General features: G+C 40.4%; 1 protein-coding gene across 3 annotated transcripts in view; it reads left to right on the top strand.

Moving 5' to 3' along the window:
• The window catches only part of LOC108270250 (disintegrin and metalloproteinase domain-containing protein 12), a 171953-nt gene that overhangs the window by 23386 nt on the left and 125397 nt on the right, over nt 1-23170 (top strand). For 2 of the 3 annotated variants that reach the window (XM_017476732.3, XM_017476733.3), the window contains exon 2: nt 20351-20457. In XM_017476732.3, coding sequence (XP_017332221.1) covers nt 20351-20457 — 107 coding nt within the window. Of the gene's footprint in view, nt 1-20350; nt 20458-23170 lie in introns of those variants that run through there. The other variant, XM_053682469.1, reaches the window with a different exon arrangement.

Below are 23170 nucleotides of genomic sequence, written 5' to 3'. Positions count from 1 at the left end.
TTAGTAATGAATAATGATTTGTTTGTTTGCCTGCTCGCTTGTTTCTGGAATTCTTCTTATGCAGGTGAGTAGATCTCAGACAAAGGTGTAAAAACCACAGACTCATAGAAGGACTTTTATTTATTTTCCCTTTATTATTCATATTTTATTATAATATCACGAAAAAATACATACTGACTTTTATGAAGTGTACTTTGTAGTGTAGCTTCCTCAGAATAGCACAATGCACAACTATGTGCTAGCTACTTACCGACACACTCCATCTCTTTTCTTCAAACACACACACACACACACACACACACACACACACACACACACACACACACACACACACACACACACACACACACACACACACACACACACACACACACAGAGACCCCTATTGACCATTTGTCCTGTGTATGAAAGTGCTGAGTGGACACTTCTTAAAGTGCTATGGGAAAGCAAATGTTTTCCAGTCCTACTTTAAAAAGCTGAAATCTCTGAAGAGCAGCAGTGTAAAAATATAAATGAGTAAAACTAAAAAAATGATTGTGATGACTGCAGTGACAGAATGATTTAAAGGTTGAAAGTAATAATCGCTCAGATCGCTCACTGTGGTTTGAGTGTAAAATAATGGTAGATAATATTAGCATCAGCATTTGACTAAATCTCGTAACTCAGAATTTTCGACCTCCGACAAGGATAAAGAAAAGAAAACGCCCCCTCAATTCCAAATTCCAACTCGGAAAGTCAGGAAGTTCTCCATGTGACATCATGTCTGCATAGCCGCTCACCCCATTAACAGTAAAGAAAACATCACTTCACTACTTTAAATGAGTTTATAGCAGTGTTTATTTTAGATCAATAGTTAGCTAAATCTATAACACTTACCATACAGTTCGCTGTTTTGAGAAAGCAAATGCATAATAAACTCTATCTAATGTTAGCTGGCTAGCTTGTGCGTCCATGTTTTTTCTTTTCCGCTTTGTAGCTCGAACTTGCCAAACGGAAAAATTTATTTAAGATCAGAATTCCCACTTCTGAGTTAAGTCGAAAGCAGCATTAAACAGAAAGTGAATGCTGCCGAGTCAAATGCTGAAGAAAAAAAAAACACAAGGAGTGAGAATATCAGAAAAAGAAAAACTTATATATTCATTAAATTTGCTCAGGGAGCATGTTTTTTTGTTTTTTTTTAACTGTCTTCCATTATAAAATCTTTGCACCAAGTAGCTGTGTATATTCAATTAATTTCTACTTTGCACAAAACAATTTTAGGTTCTGTATTTTGAACAACTATCTCCACAGACACATCATTTTCATGCACATCATGTCTGCATTGCAATATCCAACAATAATATCCTGCAGTGTGGCAGTGTAAAAAATGTGCTGATATTAAATGAAGTATTTTCTGTATTTGACTGAAATATTTGATGGCCCTCCTGCATACGGTGCATGTGTATACAGCAGGGGAAATAAGTATTGAACACATCAACATTTTTTTCCAGTAAATATCTTTCCAATGAGGTTAATTCACATGAAATTAACTCAAGAAATCCGGAAATATAAAGACTTCACAACATTAAAGTCCGTAAATACAGTTATGTGTAATAAAGTGAGAGAGAGATTCACATTGTATAAAATATTTAAACTAGGGATGCACCGAATGTTCGGCAACCGAAATTATTTGGCAGAAAATAGCAAAAAATGCATTTTCGGTGTTCGGCCGAATAAGTGAAAAGGCCAAATAAATTTGACCGAACAATGATGTGTTTGATGTGACGCGACAAAATAGCCTAGCAACCAGAGTGAGACGCGCGAATATCACGACCTCGATGAGGGGGTGCGCGCATGCACGAGCTATGTGCACGAGCTATGTGCACGAGCTACGTGCTTTTCGGATGTTTACTGTGGACAGTAAACGTGCGTGGACGTGCGTTTGTTTTGTTTCTGTTCCGGAGTATTCTGTCACGTCGCGAGACGTAAGGGAGTAGAGTACGGAAGCAGGTAAAGACGTATTTATTTAAGGGCAGGCAGACAAATCCAAATCGTAATCCAAAAAAACGTAGTCAAGACAGGCAAAGGGTTATCGGGCTATCGGCAAACAGGCATAAACGGGGCAAAGTAGGAATCAGAGTCGCGGTCACAGAAAACAGGGTCAAAACAAGAAACATGAACTTGTACTATGGACTGGGAGCAGAAAAACCAGCGTGGACTAAATGCACTAATCTATAATTCAAACTAACTAAATCTATCACGGTACATAACATTAACCACGTATCTAACTATGTATATCTACTATAATACTCCGCGAGGTGTACAGGGCACGAGCGGTATATATCCCGAATATAATCAGCCTTATATAACCGATTCTAACCAATTTTTGCACTCTTGTCAATGTACCTTTTAATGCACGTTTTTGTTGTAGGCCACAGTGTTACATTCTTTCAGCAGTCAGTTATAGGCCTAACATCGGATATTCAAGGGGGGCTCAAAGATGACCACATCAAAATATTTTTATTTTACTCATTTATTTATTTAAAGTTATATTGTGCCTTGTTGGTAGCCTATACCTGATGGAATAAAAAAAAATGTTCAGTGTTAAATAAATATTTTGAAATTGTAGTTTTTGTAATCGATTTTTTTCTTTGAAAAGATAGACAAAATAGTAAAAAGCATATTTTGACTATTTAATTTATGCAATGGTGAAAAAAATGGCAAAATAAATGGAAAAAACATGTTCGGTAGCCAAGTTTTTCATTATATTCGGTTTCGGCTTCGGCCAAGAATTTTCATTTCGGTGCATCCCTAATTTAAACAAATATTATAACTTCATTCACAGTTAGACACAAGTGTTTTACTGTTAAACAGAGTTGTTGGACAGAGGGTAATAGTGGATCTGTTACGTAACAGACTCGATGCGGAAGCAAGGGCAGGTTCACGTATTTATTCACGATTAAAGTCAATGTACATGAAACGGGAAACAGGTCTAAACATGAAACTAGAACCGAAGCATGAAACGTGAAACTAAAACAGGGCATGGAAACACTACCACTTAGCATCTAGATAGTTAACACATACATGGAGTCGACCATTTAACTAGAACCGAGGCATGAAACATGAAACTAGAACAGGGCATGGAAACACTACTGCGTGCCACAATTACATATTTACACATCTAATACTGCGCGAAGTGCGCAACAACATGAGGGCTTTAAATAAGTTTTAAATAACCAATGTAATTTACCTTAAACGCTGACAGCTCTTAACAATTAATACACACCCTCGAAAAACAACCAATGACTAAACAAGGAGGAGACAAAACGGAAACAAACGCACGTGTCCATTGTAAACAAAGTCTCCATGGTTCCTATGTAACCCGCTCTGGTTCGTGCACGCGCATGCCCTCCGGCTCTCCATGGACGTCGCCGCCACAGCGCCATCTGCCGGCGAGATCGTGACAGGATCCCTCACAGAACAGGAGCCCCACAATGGTATATTCATAATCCATATTATTATCATGGCAGTATTACACAGTTATAATAACATGCTATCGGTAGGAATAAAATTTTAATTCAATTTAAAAGACTAAATTTTGCATCCGTAAAAAATTTGAAATTTTCTTTATTTGCCTTCCAGCTGTGCCCTCTAATGTACCTGTGTTAGCGATCACCCCGTCAAATGCGAAGGTGGTTTGGTCTTTTAATCCGGCACCACTGATCAAATTCAGTTTGTGTGGAAAGGAGTTGCTGAATACAAAACATGAAGCCTAAATCAGGTTATCAAAAAAGGAAGAAGCAGAGGGAGAGGGAAAGAAAGCTGCAGGAGGACAGACTACTTCTGACTAGTTTTTTCAGAAGAAAGGTGGGCAAAGTCGATACTGAAAATTGTTAAAATGTGACTGTGCCAAATTTTCTGTAGTACCGGCAGAACCGAGTACCAACTTAATTCCAAACTGACAATTGCTATGTGGGGTGCACGGTGGCTTAGTGGTTAGCATGTTCGCCTCACACCTCCACGGGTGGGGGTTCGATTACTGTGTGCGGAGTTTGCATGTTCTCCCTGTGCTGCGTGGGCCCAACATTATGTGCTATGCCACTGCTGTTAACAGATGTGTTGGTATACAAAATGCACTACTGCACACCAACATATACAGCGCCACCAGTGGTGGCTCAACTGAAAAGTGAATACACATTATATCTCTTCATGTGACAACACTGAAGACATGACACTTTGCTACAATGTAAAGTAGTGAGTGTACAGCTTGTATAACAGTGTAAATTTGCTGTCCCCTCAAAATAACTCAACACACACCCATTAATATCTAAACCACTGGCAACAAAAGTGAGTACACCTTTAAGTGAAAATGTCCAAATTGGGCCCAAAGTGTCAATATTTTGTGTGGCCACCATTATTTTCTAGCACTGCCTTAGTCCTCTTGGGCATGGAGTTCACCAGAGCTTCACAGGTTGCCACTGGAGTCCTCTTCCACTCCTCCATGATGACATCACAGAGCTGGTGGATGTTAGAGACCTTGTGCTCCTCCACCTTCCGTTTGAGGATGCCCCGCAGATGCTCAATAGGGTTTAGGTCTGGAGACATGCTTGGCCATCACCTTCACCCTAAGCTTCTTTAGTGTGTTTTAGCATTATCATGCTAAAATACTGCCCTGCGGCCCAGTCTCCGAAGGGAGGGGATCATGCTCTGTTTCAGTATGTCACGGAAAATGTTGGCATTCATGGTTCCCTCAATGAACTGTAGCTCCCCAGTGCAGGCAGCACTCATGCAGCCCCAGACCATAACACTCCCACCACCATGCTTGACTGTAGGCAAGACAAACTTGTCTTTGTACTCCTCACCTGTTTGCCATCACACACGCTTGACACCATCTGAACCAAATAAGTTTATCTTGGTCTCATCAGACCACAGGACATGGTTCCAGTAATCCATGTCCTTAGTCTGCTTGCCTTCAGCAAACTGTTTGCGGGCTTTCTTGTGCATCATCTTTAGAAGAGGCTTCATTCTGGGAAGAGAGCCATGCAGACCAATTTGATGCAGTGTGCGGCGTATGGTCTGAGCACTGACAGGCTGACCCCTCCCACCTCTTCAACCTCTGCAGCAATGTTGGCAGCACTCATATGTCTATTTCCCAAAGACAATGCTGGATATGACGCTGAGCACGTGCACTCAACTTCTATGGTCGACCATGGTGAGACCTGTTCTGAGTGGAACCTATCCTGTTAAATCGCTGTATGGTCTTGGCCACCGTACTGCAGCTCATTGTCAGGTTCTTGGCAATCTTCTTATAGCCTAGGCCATCTTTATGTAGAGCAACAATTCTTTTTTTCAGATCCTCAGAGAGTTCTTTACCATGAGGTGCCATGTTGAACTTCCAGTGACCGGTATGAGGGAGTGTGAGAGCGATGACACTAAATTTAACACACCTGCTACCCATTCACACCTGCGACCTTGTAACACTAACAAGTCACATGACACCGGGGAGGAAAAATGTCTAGGGGTGTACTCACTTTTGTTGCCAGCGCTTTAGACGTTAATGGCTGTGTGTTGAGTTATTTTGAGGGGACAGCAAATTTACACTTTTACACAAGCTGTACACTCACTACTTTACATTGTAGCAAAGTGCCATTTCTTCATCGTTGTCACATGAAAAGATATGATCAAATATTTACAAAAATGTGAGGGGTGTATTCACTTTTGTGAGATACTGTACATTTTTATCTTTAATAGTTTAAAATATAATTGTGATAGTGTAATGGACAATAAGTTGTAGCGTTGGTGCACCCTGGGCAACGTTCAGTATCATACTGCTGAGCGGCTAATCCTTCCACCACGATGGTTCCACTATGGAATGGAACCTCGACACGAGAAGAAGAAGAAGTTGTAGCGTAACTTCGCAGCACAGTTCTTTTCTATAGCCTTTGTAGGTTATAGAAAAAAATAGCTCACTTAATGTACCCTTGAAATCAAAATTGCCATTTTTGAGCTTTATGTCTCTGTCCCTTGTTGTTATGGACAACAATACTACAATAATAATATGGATAGATAGTATATCTGAAAAAAGTTGTGGAAAAGTTGTCATATTCTCCATTATTTTTTTATTTTATACTTCATCATATCAAAGAAAATGAATGAACATTTTTGAGGATGTGACAATTTGCAATCCTATAATAAAATGAGGGCTGGACATCTATTACTATCGATGTCCTGCCCTCGTGCTGGGTCTTGCTATACAGCAGTAGTTTGTTATCTATGTTAGTAGTAAACATGGGTTATCAGTGCGTTTCTTCGCGCACAATATGATTATTATCCTTTTCAAAAAGCACATTGTGCTTTAGCCCTCAGCAGATGTTTTGCCGATCAGGTTTGGTGTTTGGTGTCTTGTATTGCAAGTAGAAATATTATTTCTCGTTAGTGTCTTTATTTTCTCTCTTGCAAGCTGACTAGCTGGAGATCTATTTGACAGCTTTGCACTGCACTTTGTTTTGTTCATGTTTCCACATACCATCATGTTCCTGATTCTGCAACATGGGCCTGTCATCTGTGCATGCTAATTAATCCACCTAGTAAAAATCCTTTACCATCAGCCAGATCAGGTCTCAGTTGATGTGTGTACTGCAGCAAGCGGTGAGATTTAGAAGCACATGCTGTAGTTACTTAATTGAAGTACATGTTGAGGTGTGCTCTTTAAATACGCACACCAAACATGAAACATTTTATTTTGCAAAAGTCGGTATGTTTTTGGGGGTTTTTTTAACCTAAAGTATTTGTCCACCAAGCAACTATGAACAAAAAATCTAATATCCCAAATGTGAAATCTCCTTGTCTTTGTCACCCGGGGTTATTGATTTGTCCACTGCTGGTTAATCACTACATACCACTAACTATACCTGGACAATACATTGACTAATACGCTTAGACTCCAAGCATCATTTATCAAGATAAAGTTTAAGGAAAACTTGTTTCTCAGATGTTAATACACTTTGTTCCCTTTCAAAGGGAATTCAACATTGCGTTTAGCATAACGCTATGGGAGCGCCTCTCGTGCGCAACCGGCATCTGAAGCTTGTGAAATTCATGCCTGTTCATAGGCCTGCCATGATCAGGTGACGTGGCAATTAAGCGCGTTGCGTGATATAAATATGGCACCTGTGAACCATGCCATCAGCCTTTATCTTCAGTGAAAGACTGCATGTCGATTGTTTGTGTAAAGAAACAAAAAGACGCTTCACTTCCTCGCTATCTTCTCAGAACTTTTCTATCCCTTTTAATAAAAATTTTTTAAAAATGAAAGAAAAAAAAAGGAATGAACAAGAGAGAAAAATATGAGTGAGAGAATTCAGGAAGTGTGTTACGGCTTACGGGGAATAGTGCACACTTTCTGGGTGAAGTGTCTAGGGGTATAGCATGCGATGGCAGCCTCAAGCAGCTGCGCGTGGTAATGCCTACATTAAGCAGCTCGGCTCGTGATTCGCACTCTTCTCGGAAGCTGAAGCGAGTTGGGTTTCAGAGCCTCGCGGATCTGGGCCAGCCGCTGCCGAGGCAGCTAGCCGTCTCAGGTTCGGGGGATCTCTTATGGATCCGGAAGAGGAGCCGGAGACGAGCGCTGCTCTATCTCTTGCTCTGTCTTCCGTGTTCGGCTGTCCGCCGGATTTTGGAGCTCGCATCGCGACTCCTCCTTCCGCTATGTAAAGCCAAAAAGAAAAAAAAAACAAAAACACACACACAAATAATAGTAATAATTCCTCTCTGACTCTGAGGAAAAAACTCTGTGCTAAAAAATGATAGCAGCATATAAAGAGCTACTTGAAGTGATTACTAAGGCTGGATGAGCCTTTTTCTCCCCAGTGAAAGTAAAGCCCTCACAGTGCAGAAACTCCCCTTTCTTCCAGAAGTGCATGACAAAATATCAGGCTTCTGGGGGAAAACCATGCATAAGCCGTATTTATAACCCCACGATCTTGGATTATTCGGCCATTGTGGGGAATGAACAGCATAGCTATTTAGCTATGTTGAAGGTGGAGGAGGCGCTTGCGAGCTATCTTTCTCTATCGACGGCAGGTAATTAGGGGGGCCCGCTTTGCCATCCAAGCCAACGTGTAAGCCACCGTGGTATTGGTGGGTAAGGCCTATGTAGTATTAGCCTTGCTTGTGGGTCACTGCAGACACTGACAGTGTTGCAGGCCTACCAAGCAGACCTGCTGAGTGAGCTCGACATATGGCGGCATTCAGCCAGTTCCTTCCCTGTTGTCTCAAGTTCACCTGGGCATCCACAAGTGGAGCCCAGGCCAGCACTAGTGTGTGGGAGACCCTGAAGGCGAGTATGGCAGCCCGCCAACCCCTGCAGACAGCCAGGGGAACCGGGCGGCCACAGTCGCGGCCTGCTACTAGGCCTGATCTGAGAATGGTCATAAAGGCCAAGCAGGCAAAGAAGAGCAGTCCTGAGGGGCTGTGGGAACGACATATCAGGGGACATGAGGTTGTTAGGGTTGTTAGTCCCCAGTGCTACTGTAGGGCCTCCCCTAGCCAAGGCGGTCCCAAGTTTTCAGTGTTCTCTGGTCAGTGAGTTGTCACAGGTCAACGAAAGTCTGATGCTTTCCCTACAATAGAATGTGGAATAGTTAACGTCACTAAAAGACCATCTGGCAACGTGGAAACTACTGCCGAATGTGTCTCCATGGGTTCTGTCTACCGTAGAAAAGGGGTTCCGGGTCCAGTTTAGAGTTCGACACCCCCCCCCCCACCCCCCCCCCCACCCCCCCCCCGGGGTTCAGAGGTGTGCTCACCACAGTAGTCAGCACAGACTAGAGCCTGATGTTAGCACAGGAGGTAAGATCCCTCTTGGACAAAGAACATGTACCCCGTTCCCTGAGGGAGGGAGGTTTTTACAGCTGTTATTTCCTGGTCCGCAAAAAAAATAGGAGAATGTGGCCAATTTTACATCTGCGTCATCTGAACTGTACTCTTCGGACATACAGGTTCAAGATGCTGACGCCCAAACTTATCGTTCCACAGATTCAGTTTGAGGACTGGTTTGTGAAGATAGATCTAAAAGGTGCATATTTCCACATAGAAATATTGCTAGCTTTATCCCCTCGCACCTTCACAAAGTGCATGGATGTCACTCTGACTCCATTGTGACTCCAGGGCATCTGTGTACTAAACTACCTGGACAACTGGTTAATTCTAGCACGATCCAGGGAACTGGCGGTTCAACATCGAGATGTTGTTCGCGCCCACATGAAGAGCTTGGGGCTCAGGTTGAACCTCAGAAAAGTATGCTTTCCCCAGTGCAGTGGACAACTTTTCTAGTGGTTATAAGGATTCTACTACAATGAGGGTGTTTCTATCCCCAACATGCATAGGGTCAATCCTTTCAACACTGAGCAAGATAAAGCTGGATCTTGGGACACTATTGGTGCTTATGGGCCTATTGCACAGGAGACCGCTCAGAAGTTGGGGGTTTCGTCTAAGGATGAAACCTCCTGAGAATAATCAGTGTCACGTGTCGATGCCCACGTGCTCTGAGAATTTGAGTGTCCCCAGTTTCTAGCCTTGGGTCACACTCTAGGGGTGTCTCCTTAGCACAAGACGGTAATGACAGACACCTCCCTCACGGGTTGGAATGCGGTCTTTGACAGCTGTCCAGCTCACGGTCTCTGGTGCGGCCCTCATCTGGAGTGGCATATAAAATGCTGAATCTACATTGATCTGCTATTATTACAGAACTTACTGAAGTATGTGTTATGTGGTTTTAAAGTGTGCACACACACACACATACACACACACCAATTTCAATATTGCACTAATGTTCTGGATGACTTTCACATTTTTGTTCTCAAACCTGCCACACTCTTATCATTGCCTTACTTGACTCTCCACAACTCCAGTGCTTCCCATTCATCTTCCCACCATTTAAACATTTCCCCACAAATCTGTGTTCTGTGTTTTAATCCTTAAAAATGGATCCATTAACAACAACAACAACAACAACAACAACAATAATAATAATAATAATAATAATAATTTAGGAATTGCTTGAAGGGCACAGTGGCTTAGTGGTTAGCATGTTATCTTGCTCCTCTGGGGTTGGGGGTTCAAGTGTTGCCTCCACACTGTGTGTGTGTGTTTGCATGTTCTCCCCATGCTTAGGGAGTTTCCTCTGGGTACTCTGGTTTCCTCCCCAAGTCCAAAGATATGTGCTGTAGGCTGATTGGCGTTTTCACATTGTCCGTAATGTGTGCGCGCGATTGTGCCCTGACATGGGTTGGCACCCTGTTCAGGGTGTCCCCAGCCTTCCACCCCAAGTTCCCTGGAATAGGCTCCAGGTTCCCCTGCAACCCTGTGTAGGCAAGTGGTATAAAATATGGATGGATGGATGGATGGATGGAATTGTTTGGTGTATTTGCCAGGATTATCCAAGATGGAGTCAAGACTGAGTCTTCAGGAGATCAGGTCAAGATTGAATTCCAACAAAAGCAAGAACTAAACCATCAAATACGTTTCAAGGTCAACCCTTTAAATCATCTAGTTAGCTTAATTTGTGCATTGCACCACTCATTAGGCTATGGTTTCTAGAAGAAGGAATTACTTATTGTTAAACTTTGTGTGTGCAGAAAGGAAAGACAACATCAACATTAATTTCACAGCCATATTTACCGAGACCAATGCAGAAGTTTGAGTCCACCCACATCTCATCTTCTTCCTCCTAATTGATGGCAGCAGATTCTTTTCAAGAATCTCCCGGTAAAGGGCTACATTCATCATTTCTTCAATTATATGAAGTCTGCCTCTACCATGTGAGGAAAGCAGCCCCACACGATGATGCTTCCACCTCCAAACTTCACTGTTGGTGTAGTGTTTTAGGGAGATGTGCAGTGCCATTTCTTCTCCGAACATGGTGTGTAGTATGACAGCCAAAAAGTTCAATTTTGCTTTCGTCTGACCAGACTACACTCTCCCAGTATTTCATAGGCTTGTTCAAATGAGTTGTAGCAAACTTTAAACGAGCTTTAACATGCCTTTTCTTTAGTAATGGAGTCTTTCAGGGTGAGTGTGAGCGGTGGAGTGCATTGCCTATTGTTTTCTCTGTGGCGATGGTACCTGCTGCCTCCACGTGTTTCTGGAGCTCTTTCCGAGTGGTCCTTGGGTTACTCTTCTAACTATTCTTCTGACTCCCTGGTCAGAAATCTTGTGAGGTGCACCTGTGCATGGCCGGTTAATGACGGAATGATGTTGCTTCTACTTGCGGATAATGGCCCCAATGATGTTTACTGGAGGATTCAGAATTTTTTGAATACTTCTGTATCCGATTCCATCAATATGTTTTGCATCAATAAGGTTGCAAAGGTCTTGGGAGAACTCTTTTCTTTTAGCCATCACGAGATGTTTTATTTGGATTATAAACAAGCGTTTTTTTTTTGTTTTTTTGTTTTTTTCCATTTTGTGATTTATAAGACAGACGTTAGTTGTACTTTAAACAGCAGTTGCGCAACTTTCAAACAAGTCCTTCTGACCAATCATACATTTTGTTGTTCCTTAGTGGTAGAAATGTTAATCACAGCACATACACACAGGGTTTAACGCTTCCTGTCATGTATAGAAAGCCTTTGGGGACAGAGATAGTCAGCAAAAAATTTACTCTTTTTCCTTTGTGTGTGCATGTGTGTCAGAAAAGAAATAAATGTATAAATAAATAGAGTAAAATCAGCACAGATCTAGCATTTCTCTTGCATCAGAGGGATTCTTACAGTCTGGCTGCATGTATTTAAATTTAAAGTTTTTTTAAATTGATTTTATTTTTCTGACTGATTGACATATTGGTCATGTTTGTCATCAATAAAATATTGTAAAATTTAAAATTAAAAGGTATAAACCAGAATTTACAAGAGAAACATGACCAAGAGATAAACAAAGAGACAAAATGAGGGTGGATAGCCAAACCACAAAACACACAGGAAGTAGGGTAATTTGCGCGTGTGTGTGTGTGTGTGTGTGTGTGTGTGTGTCTGTGTGTTTGTGTCTGTGTGTTTGTGTGTGTATATATGTTTTTATGTCTTGGTGGTGACCAAATTTCTCCACAAGATTTGGAATAAATGATAGTTCTGACATTGTGGGGACATTTGGCTTGCCCCATGAGGGTTTTTTTCCCAACAAAAAACAAAGCTTTTATTTAAAAAAACTCACAAAGCCAGAAAAGTTTCCTTTTGGTTACTGAGGTTAAGGTTAGTGTTAGATTTAGCTGTAGGTACAGCATTAATTAGATGCATTCGTATTATTAATTTGAAATATCAATAACAACATTATTAATTTTGTTATTAATATTATCTGTCCATCCAGGATTTTGTCTATCACAAAAATAAACACAAACTCAAGGAAACGCCATAGTATTCGCAGGAGCTTGCAATTTTTCAGAACTGCAGCAGATTTTCTGCCGATTTGGGGCAAGACATGTCATGTGATGTCATCAAAACACACCATGTGACATCATTACAACGCACATTCAGCCAAAGCCCCCCTCGAAACAGGTGTGTCACACATGAGTACAGCTTAAAGGTCTCATTTACCAACAAACATCACTGCGAAAGACAATTTTGTACAATTGTAATTTTGACAATTCATGTAGTTTTCTGCAAAAAAGCACGAAAATCTCTGCAAATTGCATTGCACATTTGTATAAAAAGCCGCAGCAAAATCAAGCATTCACAAAAAAAAAAAAAAAAACAATCACAAAAAACTCAGCGACATCCTGTATGGACTGTATTCTTACTGTGTTTAATTTATAGATATAATTTGTGTGTGTGAGAGAGAGAACTTTATTTTTAAACAGGTAGATGAACTGTAAAATAGCCTTCTTTCATATAGCCTTCATTCGTCTTTCCTCCAGGGAATCTACATATCCTGCAGCAGTCTGCCATATGATACCCTGACTGGCCCTTTTTTTTTCTAGCCCTCAGAGTCCCTCATTATGTCTCTGTAGGGCGCAGTTTCCCACTTCCTGGCTCTGGGAGCAGAGCAATGGGGAATAGGAAGCGGCTTAACAGAATCTGGCAGTGGAGGATAGACTGTGCTTAGGATTCAGGGACTGTGCTCAGCTCAAGGAATTCTGACGTGCTGAATACACGAGGTGCTGAGTGTGTGGGAGCTTAATATAGCATGAGCAATTTTTTCCACACATGTTCCATGCCCTTGTATTCATGAGTGCTGCCTCTCAGAGTCTTGTCTAATCTTAGACTCTATGTATATTAGTGGCATGTGAGTGAAAATGGGCTCATCACTGAAAACTCATTAGAACTCACACAAGACTTTTTATACAATAAAAGTTACAAATGGTTCATTCATATAAAATTGATATTGAAATTACATTATATTACATTGCATTTTGATCCATATACATTTTTTATGAGATTAGCAAAGGCACACAATTGTGTGGCCATGTTCTCAATAGGAATGCACCTTCTGCCTAATTTTAATATTTGAATATGTATAAGAGTTAATGGAATGGATAAATGGATATTCAATTAACGACTAGGGAGGAGAAAAAACATCCTGTAATCCTGTTTAAATCGTGGCTAAAATAACAACCCTGTTATTTTATTCCACCGCATTCAAACTTTATGCCCATTGGTTTTGGTATGCACATTTATGTGTGAAAGTAAACAGAAATAAACACCCAACAAAATGTTTACTGAATATCAGCTCAATATTTCACCCTTTAGCTCTGCTGTAGAGGCTCTGCTATACCATTTAGCAGCATACACTCTGATGTCAGTTAAAACTCGGACATAAAAGTTCTAAATTGTGCATAGTTAAAGATCTCATTGAATTCTTTAGAAATTTTAGTGATCACAGCGGGAATGCGTGTTTACACTAATATGACGGTCAGTACATATATTTGCACATTATAGTTACTGAACCAGTGAATAAAAACAATTCCATGAATCTTCCACTTGAGAGTGGCATCTGGTGTAAAATGAAAAGTGCCAGGGAACAGTTGCAATGTGCTGCAAGTGCTTCTCATGTACACTGGACTTAATCTGCAAACCTGATAGCCCAAGCTACCTGATTTGTGTCCATTGTAGTTTAAACCTTTTAATGAACAATTGTAATGGAGTATCAGAAATGTATTATCCCTCCTTTGTCCCATGAGCTACATATCTGCCTGCCCACTCGTACCCACATGAGTGTAAAAATTGCCACAAGACTTTTATTTTTGCTCCTGATGCAACTCTGTGCATCCAAATATTGCCAGACATGGCTTTTCATTTTAAATGCCATGTTGCTCACTGGTATTTCTCATGTTAATGTGAAATGAATACACTAATAGTGGTTTCAGTATTTCAATACTGGTACCTCAAACAGTTAACCATGCTTGGTATGTGACATCCAACATACACTATATGCCCAAACATTTGTGGACACCTGACCATCACACCCTCATGTGCTTTTTGAAGATCTCATTCCAGAGTTAGTCCACCGATATATCCCCTTTTCTTGTGTAGTAGCATCCACCCTTCTAGGAAGACTTTCCACTAGATGTTAGAGCATGGCTCTGGGGTTTTGCTCATTCAGCTACAAGAGCATTAGTGAGGTCAGACACTGACATTGGGTGAGAAGTGAGAAGGCTTTGAATTTAGGCAACACTCCAATTCATCCCAAAGGTGTTCAGTTAAGAGTTGAGGTCAGGGCTCTGTGCAGGCCACTTGAGTTCTTCCACACCAACTTGGCAAAGCTCTGGCTGTATGTATAAAGCCTCTCAGAGTAAAATATTTTAAGTCTGTCAAAATTCCAGGAATTATATAATTTTAGTCTTATTCAGAGACTTACGAATAAGTGTATTAAAGGTTCCTATGTGTAAGACGAGGTCTCAGCTCTTACATTATTTAAGACCGCTGAAGAGGTATCCTAACCCTTTTAGGAGTAACAAGTTGGCAGAGGAGGGGTGGACCATGCACTTTCGAACAAAGAAAAAATTTGTTGGAATTATATGGCAACCGGGTGTTGATAAAGCAATACAGGCTTGATCGTCGAAGTATTCTTTTTATTACTGACCCAGTAAGAAATTCATTAACTTCTCCCACTCTACAATGCTGTAGACTCTGCGTTTTTTGTCGACTGGAAAAATGCAGCATTGCACCAGTGATGTCTTTGGTCCATCATAGTCCACCGTAAGCAGGGTCTTAAATACCACTATTGTGCCACTAACCACAAACAGTTCATTGATTCCCAACTGACCTTCAAACCTTATGTCAAACGCAAGCTGCTTTTATGAGTATTGTAGTCTTCCCTGGAGTTCTTGGAGCCATCAAGGGAACTCATGTTCACATTATTGCTCCAACTGGAAATGAGGAGACATACAATAGAAAAAAATTCCACAGCATCAATGTTCAAGTTGTGTTTGATGCCAATTACAAGATCCTGGATCTTGTGCCAAAATGGCCAGGGTCAACACATGATGCTCGAGTTCTTTCCCAGAGTGGCCTCACTGGGTTATTCAAACAAAATTATGTTCGCCCTGAATGTCATCTGCTGGATGACTCAGGATATCCTTTAAAACTCTGGCTTCTCACCTCTTACAGATGACCACAAGCAGCTCAATTTTAACAGGTAATGGACTGCACTGAACTGTAAACAAAATACCAATTTTGTTCACTGAGTGCATTCCTGACTTATCTGAGCTATGTATATTTATCGTTTTTTTGCATCATGAAGAGCATACAAAGTAACAAGAGCTGTGGTGGAGAGAATAATTGAACAGCTGAAAAGGAGATTCCATGTTCTTCATGGAGAGATTTGACATTCCCATGAGCGTGCTAGTTGCATTATTATGTCTTGTGGAATTTTACACAACATTTGCAAAGCTTGTAACCTTCCACTGCTTGGTAATGATGATGATGATGATGTAAAAGTGCTGGAAGAACTTTTAAAGCAGAGTGTGCATGTGACACTGGCCATGAATTAGTACTTCAGGCCTCCATGTTCTACTACTTAATAAGGATGTGGACAGATATTTCTGCCTGAGATGTCAGTATTTGAATACTGAAATCACTATAGATTATGGATAGATTATGCTCAGTTCCACATGAAGTCAGTGAGAAAATATGAAAAAGAAAAATTGCATCAGTCAAGATAATGATGCATAGAGCAGTACGATCATGGTGTGAAAGCTACAGGTGTGCATTTTAGGGAAAAAAATCTTGGGAATGGGCAGATTTTATTCTGGAAAGTGGTGGCTCAGTGGGTAATATTTTGGGCTATTGATTGGAAGGTTTGCATCAGACTGTCTGCTCTTGGGCTGAATTTGAAGGGACGGCCAGTCCTGGACTAATTTGCAGTCGTTTGACATCTGCACCACTTGTAGATGATTTTCTTTACAGTGGAATGATATACTTCAAATAATTTGAAGATCTTTTCAAATCCTTTGCCAGACTCATAGGCATCCACAACCTTTTTTTCTGAATGCCTTATAGAACTCTTTAGATCTTGACATGATGACACCACACACCTCAATAATAAAGGAAACACCATTTACATTTACATTTATTCATTTAGCAGATGCTTTTATCCAAAGGGGGGTGCTGTTCCAGACAAGGTCTTGTACATCGGCATCAAGGCCTTGAATTTGAAACATGCAGCTACAGGAAGCCAATGAAGGGAGATGAAGAGGGGTGTGACATGGGTTCTTTTGGGCTGGTTGAAAACAAGGTGTGCTGCTGCATTCTATATGCAGTAGTCAAGTTTTGAGATGACAAGAGCCTGGACTAGTACCTGTGTAGCCAGACACTAGATATGAGAGGAGTATAAATAAGACAGGTCCCACCTGCACTCCCTAATCAGGTTCTAATAACTGGCACCCTATCTTGAACACCTGGGTCTAATTTTATGGATTTCAAGGCGTGATAAATGTACTTAGTGTACTTACTTTTTCCATGTGAATGATCTGTTTTTATTTGTTAATTTAAATAGTTTAAAATGTACTTTAAAATGTATTGTAAAATTATTACAAAATATTTTATTATTATAATAGAATATAATTATTATAAAATATCATTTTGATGTCATTTGATAGATTGTATCATCTTTATTAATAGTCACTGTTTCAAAGAGGATTAAATGTTTGCTTGTCCAAATATGCCAAAAAAGGCAGCAATTTCCATGAGGTGTACTTGCTTTTTTTCACATGACTGTATAAGGACTTTTTCACTCACTCTTTGAGAAGTAGACACTCCATTCCTTGTGTTTGTGAAGATACTACGCCTGTTTATCGCTCTGCTCGTGTTTCTGTTTTTGACCCAGTTATGCCTAGTGTTTTTTGACATTGTCTTGCATCTGATATTCTGTTTGTTGATCGCCCGACCATTGCCTGTTTTCTGGAGCTGATTATTGCATACTGTTTTGGATTTGTTTGCCCTGATCTCAATATGTCACGTACCAAGACGTAAGGGAGATTAGGACGGATGCAAGTGCAGTTAACAGGTTTATTAAAGGAGACAACGGCAGACAAATCCAAATCGTAATCCAAAAACGTAGTCCAAAAACATGCAAAAGGTCAGGCGATCGGCAAACGGGCATAAATAGGGCGAAACAATAATCAGGGTCGAGAAATTATAAACGAGGTCAGAGATCATGAAACAAAACAAGACCAAAGGACAACCACTTGGTAAGTGAGTTAAACTCAATACTACGCAAACTCATAGTGTTTGAGCAGTCTCTTATATACTGTGGTGTGAGTATGTGTGAGATTGGAAACAGGTGTGTGTGATTAGTATTCCGAAGAAGGTGAACATGTTTGTGTGGGAAGTGTAGTCCATGGCAACCATGTTTGTAGGCCACTTTGCATGTGTCCACAGTAAACAATGTCACAGTTGTCAAAATACGAAGAGCATGCACTTGCTGAGCACTCGTGCACGTAGCTTGTGCATGCGCGCACCCTCTCATCTCTCTGAACGTGCTGCCAGACGGGGAGATTGTGACACAATAAACTCCTCTACCTGCATTTGGAGCTGTCTGCCCATTCATTACGTGACACCATCAAATTAATACGTGATGCTGCTGAAGGTACATTAATCCAATGAGACTTATGCTGAAATAAAGTTTTGTTCCTGTTTAATATTTCTGTTCACTATTTCTCCATATAACGTCTGTTGAAAAATCACAATCACAATCAGTGCGCTGCCACAGAGAGGAGGAATGTTTCATGTCAGTGGGAAAATTATACATGATTGCACCATATTAATGAAGCATTTCATTTTTCCCTCCCTTTTTGTAGTTAACTGAAAAAAAAGAGTTAATTAACTCTTACAGATGTTCATAGATTGAAATTAGGCAGTAGGACATCTGTTTCTACAGTATCATTAGAGTAAACTAACTTAATAGTGAAATTAACCAACTATTATTAATTATTAATTAATTGACTAACTTAATAGTGAAATTAGGAACATAAAAGACAGAAAACAATAGTTTTTTGTTTGAAAAGGCTGTTTTCATCAACGTTGTTTAGGGCAGTGACAGTTGCCTTTTGTTAGATTATTGCATCAAGAATAGTAAGGCAAATCAAAAGCCATATTCCAGTTAAACATTTCTGTTATGTTCTCCTTCTTTATATCTGTTACGAAATGGACTTGGACAGGAAGCAAGTGCATTTCAAAGTCTTTATTTGCAACTAAAGTCAATATACAAGAAATGGGAAACGAGGTCAAAACATAAACGAGAATTGAGGCATGAAACATGAAACTTAGAACAGGACCTGGGAACACTATCGCGTGGCACCATTCCAACTTTTTCGCATATACTCATCTATCATTGAATTAGAACTAAGGCATGGAACACAAAGCTAGAACAAGTCATGGAAACGCTACCGCTTAGCACATTTACACAGTTACACATTAACTAGAACCAAGACGTGAAACATGAAACCAAACATGAAAACCTGAGCAGGGCATGGAAACATTACCATGGGGCACCATTACACACTTAACTTTGTTAAACCTTTAACATCTATAATACTGCGCGAAGTGCACAGCAATGCGAGGGGTTTAAATAACTAATGACATTTAATTTAACCGCTGACAGCTGGTAACAATCGAAACACACCCTTGCACCACCGCCAATAACTAAACAGGGAGGGGACAGAACACAAACCAAAACAAGTGCAAGTGTGCATCATAAACAATGTCCTATCGTCCATGCGTACTTACAGCGCGTGCACACGCGCCCTCCGGGTCTCCGTGCACGTCACCGCCGCAGCACCATCTGCCGGAGAGATCGTGACAATATCCTCTGGGAATTCCTGTCAACAGCAGCCAGGTCTTGGTGTAAGGAAAGCAAAGAGTCCTCGTTCCATAACAGTGCAAAAAAACATAACATGCAGAAACTGGACACATTTGAATGTCCAAGTGTTATTATTATTATTATTATTATTATTATTATTATTATTATTATTATTATGTTCTTTGGTCTTTAAGCAGAACAGCTATTGTTTTGAAGAAAGGATAGAGGGGAAAAAATAGAGGTGTAGGAAATAATTGTGCACATAGTTTTTTGTGTTTGTGTGTCAGAGAGAAAGATGCTTGCAGTGCTCTGAGGAGCTGAAAATAATGCACTCGGTCGCCTTGCTTGCTTTCTGGTCTCAGAGCTGTTGCACTATTATGCTGTAACATATGCCTCTTTCATTCATAATGGATGTTGTAATGGATGGTTTTGGTGTTTGGAGCAGTCTATTGGGACTTAATGCACTACCCAAAGAAACGAGAGGAAAATTTTGATTAGGTTGAAGTAACAAGGTACTAGTATGTGTGTATATACATATATATATATATATATATATATATATATATATATATATATATATATATATATATATATATATTTAAACAGTGCAGGATTGCAGTAGTATTTCCATATGTAAATTCACATAATTATCATAATTCACTGCGAATGGAGTTTTTTTTTTTATAAACCCAAACATATAGTGCTCTTTTTTCCTTAATCCAATTACATGAATCACTTGCTATTTGTCAGAGCAGAGGTGCAGTGAATCATAAACTAGGAAGGTAGGCGTGTGTGGAACAAGCATGCTTGTGCCTATCCTTTTTTTGGTGTGACATTCAGAATTTTTTTAAATGTAATTTTGCTTTGAGGTTGAGGGTGTTAGCATTTTCAGTTTGCAGTGGGAGATGTGGGGTGATCCTTTCTCTCTGGTTATGCTGATATTAATTTATTTCACCCTCAGTGATTTGATTTGATTTAGCAGAGTGTTTTGACTGGCATTCAGTTCATTTTCAAACTTCTTTTATGTGCCAATTTATTCTCCTGAAAAACAAAAGGTACATTTCTTCTGTACTTTTCACAGGGAGGCTTTTGAAAAGTGGGGTCATGAAGCTGGAAGAGTATGAGACTATGGTACCACTGCTGCTGGATGGAAAAAAGCAACACCCAATCAGCTGGCTTCGCTCTAGGGTAAGACCAATATAAGACCAGCTAGTGCCAGTAATTACGTATATGGCATGACATATAAAACCCACAATCTAAAACCCATCTGAAGCCATATAGCAGCATGTTTGTTCTAGTGGCTCTGTATATGTGTGTGATTATTGATTTTTACATAATTGCTTTTCATTTCTGAACCAATAGGATGGCTAATTCTCATACAGAACATGTACACTATTAAAACAGATGTGTTCAGAATAACGCATCATGTGTTAATTTATAACACGCCTGCATGTCTAGTTAAGGACAACAGATTTTGTGTTGCTTTGAACACAGTCAGTGTGTTAGTACATGTATCACATGTTGTGTGTCAAAGGCTCAAAGCAACAAACATTCACTTTGAGGCGAGTTCAGAGTTGAATGATGACGTCAGCAGTGCAGTCTGTAATGGGATTGGACGATAATTTAACACGTTATGTTGGTCACTCGTGTGAATGTTTTTTTAAAACACATTTATTGGATAATTTAATACAACATGTGTTGAAATAGTAATAACACAAAAAGTGTGTAGGATATTAACACATCCTTTCTGAGAATGTTTGTTTTTCATTAATAAAGGTATCAATACACGCATTGCTGATACTGGTCAGAAAGTTACAAAGGTCATCTGATGCAGCACTGTTGTCATCCATCGCTTCTTTTTGTATACTTCCCTGTATTTTTACAGTATAGTTCTCGCTCTAAATCTGCATATAGCCGCTTTTCCACCGAAATTACCCGGAACAATTAATCCCGGGAACTTTTTTCAAGGGACCGTTCGGCTCCTCCAGACCTTTGTTGTCTGCGTTTCCATTGTGGTCTGAAGTACCGTGAAGATTAGGCAAATTAGTCCGGTGACCTATATGATTGCGCGCGACAAGCCCTTGGTGAGGATATGAAGCCTCAAAGTATGCTACAATCAAACTGATTATTGACACAAAGTAAGCTGATTTTAATGATGTAATAATGTAAAGTGTTTGGTCAGCCTATAAAAACATGTAGCAGGCTCTGATTGGAACAGAAAAATTTGAACAGTAACAAAAGAGTTTGCTGTGACTAAACCGGTGGTCAAGGGGTTAAGCTTCAGCCCGGGTTCGATTCCCGTTCATGGAATGAATTACATTTTTTTAAATCTTTGAATAAATGTTCGTGTTTTAAAAACGGACAGTCTATTTTCTGGAATCTGATAATGACACTGCAACAACAAGAACAATAAAAAGCATGGAGGAGATTCAAGCTGTGCTGCTCTTGATTTTGATGTATTGCTTTGCTAAAGAGGTAATTGAGAAAATGCTGGAAAAAAGACAAGCAGTGGTAGCAAAGAGAATTCAGAATTCTCGTAATGCTAGACTTAAAGTAAGCAAACCGATTTTATCAGCTATTATTGAGCAGACGGAGACGAACACGCATGCACGAGCTTCTCTTTGCACTGTTTTCCTGTGTGAACAACAACCAGCTTGCTTAACCCACTTGATATTTTCAAGTACACTTTTTCATCGCAGGTCGCCGTTTCCAGTTACTGCTGTATTTCGTCTTCGGCATAAATACTTATTAAGGCCTGAACCTCGTCGTCGGTCCATCTGTCGTATTTTTTAAGAAACTCCATTGTGTTGATTCGAATCGCAATAAACAACTGTAACTGTATGCACCGCAACAAAGTTTTAAAAATGGTAGTTAAAAAAATGCTGCTTGCATTCCCTAGTTCCTGGGGAAAATTCCTGCAGTGGAAAAGCAGCATACAGTGAGGGAAAAAAAGTATTTGATCCCCTGCTGATTTTGTAAGTTTGCCCACTGACAAAGAAATGATTAGTCTATAATTTTAATGGTAAATTTATTTGAACAGTGAGAGACAGAATAACAACAAGAAAATCCAGAAAAACGCATGTCAAAAATGTTATAAATTGATTTGCATTTTAATGAGGGAAATAAGTATTTGACCCCTCAGCAAAACATGACTTAGTACTTGGTGGCAAAACCCTTGTTGGCAATCACAGAGTTCAGACGTTTCTTGTAGTTGGCCACCAGGTTTGCCCACATCTCAGGTGGGATTTTGTCCTACTCCTCTTTGCAGATCTTCTCCAAGTCATTAAGGTTTCGAGGCTGACGTTTGGCAACTCGAACCTTCAGCTCCCTCCACAGATTTCCTATGGGATTAAGGTCTGGAGACTGGCTAGGCCACTCCAGGACCTTAATGTGCTTCTTCTTGAGCCACTCCTTTGTTGCCTTGGCCGTGTGTTTTGGGTCATCGTCATGCTGGAATACCCATCCACGACCCATTTTCAATGCACTGGCTGAGGGAAGGAGGTTCTCACCCAAGATTTGACGGTACATGGCCCCGTCCATCGTCCCTTTGATGCGGTGAAGTTGTCCTGTCCCCTTAGCAGAAAAACACCCCCAAAGCATAATGTTTCCACCTCCATGTTTGACGGTGGGGATGGTGTTCTTGGGGTCATAGGCAGCATTCCTCCTCCTCCAAACACGGCGAGTTGAGTTGATGCCAAAGAGCTCCATTTTGGTCTCATCTGACCACAACACTTTCACCCAGTTGTCCTCTGAATCATTCAGATGTTCATAGGCAAACTTCAGACGGGCATGTATATGTGCTTTCTTGAGCAGCGGACCTTGCGGGCGCTGCAGGATTTCAGTCCTTCACGGCGTAGTGTGTTACCAATTGTTTTCTTGGTGACTATGGTCCCAGCTGTCT

Source organism: Ictalurus punctatus, chromosome 9 (assembly GCF_001660625.3).
Source record: "Ictalurus punctatus breed USDA103 chromosome 9, Coco_2.0, whole genome shotgun sequence".
In the NCBI taxonomy this organism is placed as follows: Eukaryota; Metazoa; Chordata; class Actinopteri; order Siluriformes; family Ictaluridae; genus Ictalurus; species Ictalurus punctatus.
The sequence above is the reverse complement of the archived record's forward strand: the minus strand, read 5'-3'. Positions and strand labels throughout refer to the sequence as shown.